The sequence below is a fragment of the Anopheles marshallii genome, chromosome 2, assembly GCF_943734725.1.
Source record: "Anopheles marshallii chromosome 2, idAnoMarsDA_429_01, whole genome shotgun sequence".
Classification (NCBI taxonomy): domain Eukaryota; kingdom Metazoa; phylum Arthropoda; class Insecta; order Diptera; family Culicidae; genus Anopheles; species Anopheles marshallii.
The window spans coordinates 53842332-53851512 of NC_071326.1; the positions used below are offsets into that span (position 1 = coordinate 53842332).

At 36.7% G+C, this 9181-nt stretch overlaps 2 protein-coding genes across 2 annotated transcripts; one reads left to right on the plus strand and one right to left on the minus strand.

Annotated features, from left to right (window-relative positions):
• Nucleotides 1-2130: 2130 nt before the first annotated feature.
• LOC128719814 (cytochrome P450 18a1) lies at nucleotides 2131-4792 on the plus strand. Its single transcript, XM_053813452.1, has 5 exons — nucleotides 2131-2515; nucleotides 3075-3196; nucleotides 3327-3756; nucleotides 3858-4122; nucleotides 4402-4792. The coding sequence occupies exons 1-5, from the start codon at nucleotides 2131-2133 to the stop codon at nucleotides 4790-4792; spliced, it is 1593 nt and encodes a 530-aa protein (XP_053669427.1).
• Nucleotides 4793-6218: 1426 nt separating this feature from the next.
• On the minus strand, nucleotides 6219-8169 carry LOC128710154 (cytochrome P450 306a1). The gene is made up of 5 exons (XM_053805195.1): nucleotides 7857-8169; nucleotides 7574-7719; nucleotides 7233-7441; nucleotides 6676-7156; nucleotides 6219-6587 (listed from the first exon to the last, which is right to left on the minus strand). The coding sequence occupies exons 1-5, from the start codon at nucleotides 8167-8169 to the stop codon at nucleotides 6219-6221; spliced, it is 1518 nt and encodes a 505-aa protein (XP_053661170.1).
• Nucleotides 8170-9181: the final 1012 nt, after the last annotated feature.

Genomic DNA, 9181 nt, shown 5'->3' on the forward strand with positions numbered 1-9181 from the left:
TCTCGTGATAGGATGGGTCGTGCTGGACTATCAATATTATAGACTTAAAGTGCGAGAACATTTTTGTAAGAAGCAAAACGAATCTATTTGGCTTATGAGCAAAAGTAGTCGAAAAATATTTAAACACTTTGGCATACCTTCGACTAGAAATGGCCGCATTTTCCCTTAACAATGCTAAAACCAAAATGACAACCTCGTTGGTTCGAATGCGACCAAACTATTGAGGTGCCTACTGTCGAGTAACCCAACTAAAATAAACCCAACCAGTGTGGGTTGACTGTATCTGTGACGAATGAACTGCGGTATGTTTTCCCCGTTTTCTTTGTTACTTCCGAAGCCCGAACACACAATCCCGGTCGTGTTAATGTAGGGGAAATCGCTCCCCAGTACGCACCTCAAAACTTAAGTAATTATTCGTAGCTCCTAACGCATGCACCTGACTGAGATGAATATATATAGCTGACCTAAGGTAAATTTCTTGAACGTAGCATGATTTGAGTTTAAAAATGCAAACCTGCATAATCTTAAGGGGAGGCAGTTGATAATTTATCTTATGCTCTCAGATTATGTAGTTGCTACAAATATTATATACAATCTTGGAAATCTCTATGTGCAAACGAATTACTTTAGAATGCCTTAAGTATAGTAAGGAAGGAAAATCAAAACAGTATTATCGAGTCGTGATTGATTCGATGATTGACACAATTCGTAAATCATTTTATTATCGTAATAAACATTTATTTTTTCCTTCATATCTTTCAACTTATATTTTTTATTTTTTTTATATTTGTATTCAACTTTTTCGTCGTTGTTTTGAACTTGGTTTACACATAAATTTACTAACATAATTTTATAAACAACAATTTAATATAAATTTAACAATACATTTTACAAACAAACATTAATCACAATGTGATAATGGCAATGTGAGAAAACAACAATTTTTTTATCAATGGTAGAATAGTCAGTCGTATGTTTGAAAAACAATACATATTAAATACATACTTGTTAAATGTTAGAACCATAATTCGAACGTGTTTTTTCATCATAAACTTACCATTCAGTTATTTGCAGATATAATAGTGGGGTGTAATATTATTGGGAAAACATAAATACGCAATATTCCAGATGAAATGGTATCTGAATCATACGGTATTGAATGCCGATGCTTATGGTGGATTGTATTGCGAAACAATAAAACTGTTTGCACAGTAATCGAATTAGTCTCTATTTTTCTTGATCCAAATCTAAAAAAAAAAACAACAAATTAACGGCTTTTTAAACTCTCAAACTTTCTTTCTCTATCCCTTTTTTATAGTTTATCACTCTCCAACATTCTCAGGTTTCTCTTAGTTTGCTGCAAAAAAACATAAACCGAGAGCATAAAAGCCGGTTTAATTCTCAACTACTTCCCCTTAACAACGTGTTCTCGTAACGCTTTAAGATGTTCAGCGCTGCGTCGAAGAAATCCGTACACAATCCGTCAGCAGTGTATCTTTATCTCATTCAGGTGCATGTGTTAGGAGGGTAAAAGGCACGCGTAATTTACTTAAGCTATGGAACACAGCTTGGGGAATGATTTCCCCTACTTTTTCCACGACCGCGATCTTGTGTTCGGGCCTCAGGAGAAACTATAAAAGTGGAAGGATATACCGATTCATTCATTACAGTTGTGCTTTTTATCATCGTTGTAGTTTGGAAACGTACAGAGTCCCGCTTGCAGCTCTGCTTGATGATTGAAATTCGACTATTAGTATCTTAAGTGCTACACGCAAAGTGTTTGCATGTGCGCACTTAAATTGTACATTCGAGTGGGAGTTAAGCTTTGGATCGTTACTGTGTGCAGTGTGTGTCGTTACTGTGAGCTTCAGATGCAGATAGTACGAAGCGATGAGATTTTTTTCTACGGCTTCATGTGATAGCGTTGCTAAAGCTGCCATCAAGTGATATCATTTATTTCTGTTCCATACAAATTGAATGTGATAAAGATTTCCTACACAGTGTGTTTAATTCACCTTCCGCCATATTTTGGGTTCATGAATAGTAACTATAGTGTTGTGTTAACTATACTACAAAAAATAAACATCTACAAATTGTTCATACGTTCGCTAGTGTCGCTTGTTGCGGAAAATGTTTATCGATTCGTATATCGTCGGGTTGATGCGCAAAGAGTTCTTTGATCCATTAAACGCTCGAAAAACGTTGCTGGTGTTTTGTTGTGCGCTGTCCTGTGTATTATTCGTGCAATATTTGTTCCGTTTACTCAGCCAAATCAAGAAACTGCCCCCGGGTCCGTGGGGTGTGCCAATCTTTGGATACTTGACCTTTATCGGTCATGAAAAACATACTCAGTACATGAAACTGGCCAAAAAGTATGGTGCACTGTTCAGTGCCAAGCTTGGTGCCCAGCTAACGGTAGTAATAAGCGACTACAAAATTATACGCGAGGCATTTAAAACCGAGGAATTTACTGGCCGCCCCCATTCTCCATTGCTGAAGACGTTAGGAGGATTCGGTACGTGAACATAAAAAAAGTTTTACATGTAACAAATGGTACCCAATTGCTTGTGTGTGTTATTGTGTTTATTATTTGAACAAAAACGGCTCTTCTTGTTGTACTAGCTGTTTACCAGAAACAATATAAAATTTATCTTTCTTGCATATGTCTTAGATACGAAAGATCGAACAGCGATATTATTATTAAAGCCTTTAAGAATAAAGTAAATTTATTAAAATAGAATAAACAAAAATACGCGAAAAAATATTGCATTAGTAAATTCAGAATATTTTAGGAGTGCAATTAGAGAAATACTAGAACACAAATGATGAAGTTGTTACTGTCATATCGTTTTTATAACTTAAATTTAGCAGCAGCGCTGAATTGTTAAAGCTATGCTACATGACCAGCATTCTTGTTCGTAATCAACACTTAACTTTATTTCATATATAGTATTTAAATGTGCATTGGTACCATTTTCAAAAATATTTACATTAATGCTACATGTTAAGGTCGGTTATGGAAATTGGTATAATGGAAGCTTTCAGTTGTAGCAATTGTTTTTTATTATACCTAGGTATCATCAACAGTGAAGGACCATTGTGGAAAGATCAGCGCCGTTTTTTGCACGAAAAGCTTCGAAATTTCGGCATGACGGTACTCGGCAATAAGAAGCATCTCATGGAAAATAGAATAATGGTACGTACGAATCAAATACCACATCTAGTATGTTTAGGTAGAGCAGGCAATTTTATACATGCGATGTGTTTTCGAACGAATTAAAATTGATTCATTCATTCATTGCGATGCGTATGCGGATTTTTTTTAGACCGAAGTAACAGAACTCTTAACTACGTTGAGCTCCGTCGAGAACAAATCCACCGATCTAAGCCGATATCTATCCGTATCGGTAAGCAATGTAATCTGTAACATCATAATGTCCGTTCGCTTTTCGATCGAAGATCCAAAGTTCAAACGATTCAACTGGCTTATAGAAGAAGGAATGAGACTGTTTGGTGAAATACACACGATTGATTATATTCCTCAAATTCAATATTTACCCGGCAACATCAACGCAAAAAACAAAATAGCAAAAAATCGCGAAGAAATGTTTGACTTTTATCGTGAAATTATCGAAGAACATAAGCGTACATTTGACAATGAAAACATACGGGACATTGTTGATGCTTATCTTGCCGAGATCGAAAAAGCACAAGCAGAAGGTCGAGATGGAGAACTGTTTGAGGGCAAAGATCATGGTAAGCATTATGACAAATCTGCGCAGAATCACCTAATATTGATTGATGTTAATTTATGTTTTCTTTACTTTTCGCCTTGTTCTACCTATTATTTTGTCTAGAGATTCAGATGATGCAGGTGATTGCCGATTTGTTTTCTGCCGGTATGGAAACAATTAAAACAACGCTACTGTGGTTGAATGTGTTTATGCTCCGTCACCCGGATGCCATGCGGCGTGTACAGGATGAGTTGGATCAGGTGGTTGGACGTAGTCGACTTCCTAAGATCGAGGACGTTCCTTATTTGCCGATCACTGAAACAACAATTCTGGAGGTTATGAGAATATCCAGCATAGTACCGTTAGCTACTACACACTCTCCAAAGAGGTAAGCATAGCCTTACTTGTTTATTACCTTACATGCCATGGTAAAGTAATGATTTGTTGACGATTTACATGTTGAACCCACAAGTTAGAGTTACATTTGTTATAATATTCATTTGTCACTAATTCTAAACTCTTACAAACATATCAATAGACCATATTGTTTCCTTAGAATAAAACAGTATGTTGATTTCAGTACAGCTCTTGCATTAATTGAATTTACAAGAATAATGGTATAATTTGTATATTTATTTAATTTTTCATTTATTTTTTTTACAAACAGTGATGTTGTTATAAATGGTTACACAATACCTGCTGGTTCATACGTTGTGCCACTCATCAACAGTGTTCACATGGACCCAAACCTATGGGACAAACCAGAGCAGTTTAACCCTAGCAGGTTCTTGGATACTGAGGGAAAAGTCCACAAACCCGATTACTTCATACCGTTTGGAGTTGGCCGGCGTCGCTGTCTTGGGGATGTGTTGGCGCGCATGGAACTATTTCTGTTTTTTTCTTCAATTATGCACACCTTTACAATTGAATTGCCGGAGGACGAGCCAATGCCAGGATTAAAGGGCATTATCGGGGTCACTATTAGCCCACAGGCATTTCGAGTCAATCTTATACCACGTCCACTGGAGACACATATACGTACGGTAGGCATGTGTTGACATGGGTTGACTTGATTTCAGGACAATGCGCAGTTCCGCTACGATCGTAGATCATAAATATGTTTTCGCCCTCCACATGTTAACAAATCAGAACAAAAAGAGTATCATTAGCTGAGCACGGTACGTTCCTAGCGTATAAAAATATGATAAATTATCGCTCAAATAAAAGGACAAGCATGACCATAACTTAAACGACTATGACATAGAAATAGAAACGGAACCACGTAACCTGATCTTTACATGTCAATATGATTAAAACGTTATGTTCGTCTATATTCGATCACTAGTCAATTCTGCATTGTATTGTTTCTTTCATGTTTGCATTTTATTTTATATTTGCAAACATAATATTTTTAATTCTCAACCACACCTCACACATGCTTACAAAGCAACGATTTAGAGGTACGATATAAGTCGTTTGCTAATACAATACTCAGCAAAGACGTTAAAACACTACGAAAATAAAAAAGGTGAACATCAACATGAACAATAACATGAAATGTGGAACGAAATGGAATAGAACAGGGAATATAATGGACAGAACTATATGTATTTAAGGTACACACACACATACACACACACAAAGGAATTTTACGCGAATAATTATATTTAAATGAGTAGTGCAGCACGACATCTGCATCACTATATAAGAGATTAGAATGTTCCATGACAAAACTAATCATCAAAAACTAGCTGTTATTAGTGTTGACAATCAATCGCGCTATAAAAAATGGATATAAAAACAGTTGAATATTAACAATAAACGATAAGTGTTACAGGATTATTCCCAAAAAAAAAACAATGTGTTCATCGTAATATATTTTGAATGTTTAGACAAATACAGAATTCATTTAATAGCATTTCAAACAACTGGCGAATACCAACTTAAGAACAAGTAAAACCTGCTAATAACTAGATTAATAATAATTAAAGATGATTGCCATATGATGTGTAAGATGGTTTTATTAACTTTTGTTGGTTTTATTAACAGTTATCAGTTTAAGAGAACATAGCCCATATTACGAAACAGTAGCCTAGCTATCACTTTGTTGGAAAATTTCGAAACTACATAAAATTAAATAAAAAAAATCGCTGGATAGTGCTCGTTCACAACACATTTAAAATAGTTTTCATGTTAGGGGGTTAGAAGGAGTCCAGGGAGCAAGTAAGTATGTATTGATTTATTGGTTTTGCGGCAAATTAAACCACCTAAGACAAAATAAAAAAAATCAATTGTGGTATAACAATGTTGTTACTTTTTTACTGCTGATCAATAGATCTAGGACGCAAAGTGTGAAGAATATATGAGCTTCTCATAATGCGGTTTTCCAAACAATGCATCGCGAACTTATTTTTTTAGTAATAATGTAGCCAGTAAATGAAGCGAGTGAAATAAAAATACTAAACTCAAGTGCAAATATGTGGTTTAGTGTTTGGTTGCTGTCGAGAATACTATACGATAATCTGGCGGGGTTAGGGTTAAGCCACAGTTCCCGGTCAAGTCGATGGAACATGCATCCTCTGGTGCAATACTAAACCAATCGTAATGGAGCACAATTTGAGCAATGTACATATGAAGAATATTTCTGGCTAGTTCATCGCCCAAGCACATACGTTTTCCGACCTGAAACGGAAGGAAGTAGCTTGGTGTCGTAAAACGTCCTTCTGGATCTAGAAAGCGTTCCGGCTTAAAGGTGTTGGGCGTATAGAAGAATGTTGGATTCATGTGTACTGCCCATATTAATGGCATGATCATCGTATTCGCGGGTATCTTAAATCCAGCTATCTCAATTTCCTGCGGTTAAGAAGAGGCAAAGCACCCAATTATAGATATAACATTATGTTTCGATGGAAAAATAGTACATTTAGATAAATGTTCTTACTTTTGTTAGGCCGTGTGGTATGCCAACTGGGACAACGGTACGAATACGCTGTACTTCCGCGATGGTAGCGCGCAAGTAGGGCAACACTTCCACATCGTCCAACGATGGTGATTCATTGGCGAGCAGCCTTTGTCTTAACTCTTCTCGAAGACGCTGCTGAACCGTTGGGTAAAGGGCGATGTATAGCAAAGCCCAACGAATCGTAGTGAACGTTGTATCTACGCCCGCTCCGAACAGGTCTGCCATCAAATGACGCAGCTGTATGTCATCGCAAAATGCGGCGTCCGTGCGTCCTGCTTCTTGCCGTTTGGCGGCTTCTTTTATGAAGCAATTTAAAATGCATTCTTGTTGCTTTCCATGCATTGAATCAGAAGTGCGCATTTTGTCGCGCTGTTCAGCTATTATTGCGTCATAAATTGTGTGCGTCTTACATTTTCCATTCCGAAGAAAATTTATGGTCTTGCGTGTGGACGGAAAATGTCTAAATAAATGTGAGATTATACACATACATTTCAATATTATTTAGAAACAAAAATAAGAAGGTGAAATTATTTTACCTTAAAATTGGTATGAAGTTTACGGCCATTGATACTCCTATATGCTTAACGCCTTCTTCTTGAAGATGTTGTAAATATTTCCATGTTTCGTTGTCCTTCTGGTATTTAATCCCAAAGACCAGATCGTTTAACAAATTGCCGAGGCCATGATGAATGATTGCTGATGGGTTGAAGCCTTGGGTTTCCTGCTTTGCTTTGCTGTCAATATTCTTACAGTTTCGTAAAATATTATGCAAACAGAATTTTCAAATCCAAGCTGATTCTACCTATAACTAAGCTAGTTATCGCAAGCATCATTCTACATATTGCGAAATAGTAACTATTAACGATATATAAATTACCTCAATGATTTCCATGAGTCCAGAAATAATTCTGCGTTCGAGAGCAAGACGCGTTGCACCATATTTGACCATACCTAGATGACGCAGCCATTCAATCGACAATCGGCGCTGATCACGCCATAAATCGCCTTGAGCACAAATTATCCCTAAAATCAAGTTGCAGTAAGAATAAAGTCTGTCTTGAAATTTCTGGTTCATTAATATTATTTCTATATGATATACTTTTTGCACATATTATTTTAGTTTTTTTTCCGTTTACCATACTCCAAACGAAAACACTTACCATAACCTCCCATTATACCATGCGTAACAAACAGTGGAGCCCGCCCAGTAGCTTCCTCCTTTGCCAAAACTGTGCGAATTAAAGCAGGATCAGTTAATACAACGGCATACACTTGTCCCATCCACAATCCATATATGGGGCCATAGCGTTTGCCAAGTTGGGCAAATGTTTGGTATGGTTTTCTAGGATTAATGAATGGTAAGTAACCGACAAACGGTAAACCATATGGTCCAGGAGGCTTTCTGTATTGACTGCGTACGCAAATGATGAACCAACCCAAGAGGAAAAGTAACACTGCTACAGGTATCATCATGGCTGTTTTGTAACTGTTAATGAAAAATAAAGAACGTTTCAATTTGTATCACATATTATGTTGAACATTGGGCATAGTCTCATAATCTAATAATAGTTTATCGAATATGACTCATAATTCCAAGTCCTTTGGAATATACAAAGAGCAAATTGTACACTTTTCAGAATAGCCATGAAGAATCCGCTAACACGACGAGCTCTACGATCTGCACTATAGACTTAATGTGCTGGTTATGTCATGAGAATAGCACCGGACGACCCAGCCCGTAAAGTCCTTTTAGGTCACCAGGTGGAAGCGTGGCGGACAAAATTGAGATGGAGTGATGGCGCCAGAAAGAAAGTGTATTGGATTGACCGACGACGACACTCGACTGTGATCGACTTGGTGGACTCCTGCAGCAGGCCAAGTAAGTAGTTGCGCAGCAATGTAGACCTTCGTTTCAGCATTATACAATCATAATTTCAAACGAATGAACTAAAACACTCACTTCTAATTTAACCACTAAATTAACTGAATACGTAAATACGATCTGTTGGTAATTATGAATTGGGATCCTTAATAGCGTTGTTTACACACGAGAAAACATGAAATAATAGGTTGCTAATACGCTTTTGGTGATGATAATCCATAACAATTAAAACTCGTATATGCTCGTACTCGTAAAACTCGTAACTCGTCTTGCTTAAATTGAAGGAGATTCAGACGACAGTTTACCGTTTTTGTTTTCATTCCTGCCCTTAATATCAGTGTATGCTTGTTCGTAATATCTTCCGATTTGGTCTAGACTTTTCGATCGACTTTTTCTACAGACTTATCCATAGTAGTTTGGTTGTGTTGATCTGACGGGCACGACACATAAATGTTTTAAAATTTCATATTTATACAGCAGAACCATTGTGAGTCTACATAAAACACAAATAAACATAATATTAGAATACACATATTTCTCTATTTTAAAATTCCGCATCGGGATAAAGTAACAAAAACGAGGAACGAATAAAGTGATTGAAAC

Bases quoted from the DNA above. Each gene is read 5' to 3' on its own strand.
- LOC128710154 (XM_053805195.1), bottom strand. From the start codon at position 8,169: ATGATGATACCTGTAGCAGTGTTACTTTTCCTCTTGGGTTGGTTCATC. The intron at 7,442-7,573 runs GTAATTTATATA...CGAAACTGTAAG, and splicing joins GACTCATGGAAATCATTGAG to AATATTGACAGCAAAGCAAA. The intron at 6,588-6,675 runs GTAAGAACATTT...TCTTAACCGCAG, and splicing joins TACCACACGGCCTAACAAAA to GAAATTGAGATAGCTGGATT.
- LOC128719814 (XM_053813452.1), top strand. From the start codon at position 2,131: ATGTTTATCGATTCGTATATCGTCGGGTTGATGCGCAAAGAGTTCTTT. The intron at 2,516-3,074 runs GTACGTGAACAT...TATTATACCTAG, and splicing joins GAAGACGTTAGGAGGATTCG to GTATCATCAACAGTGAAGGA. The intron at 3,757-3,857 runs GTAAGCATTATG...TATTTTGTCTAG, and splicing joins GTTTGAGGGCAAAGATCATG to AGATTCAGATGATGCAGGTG.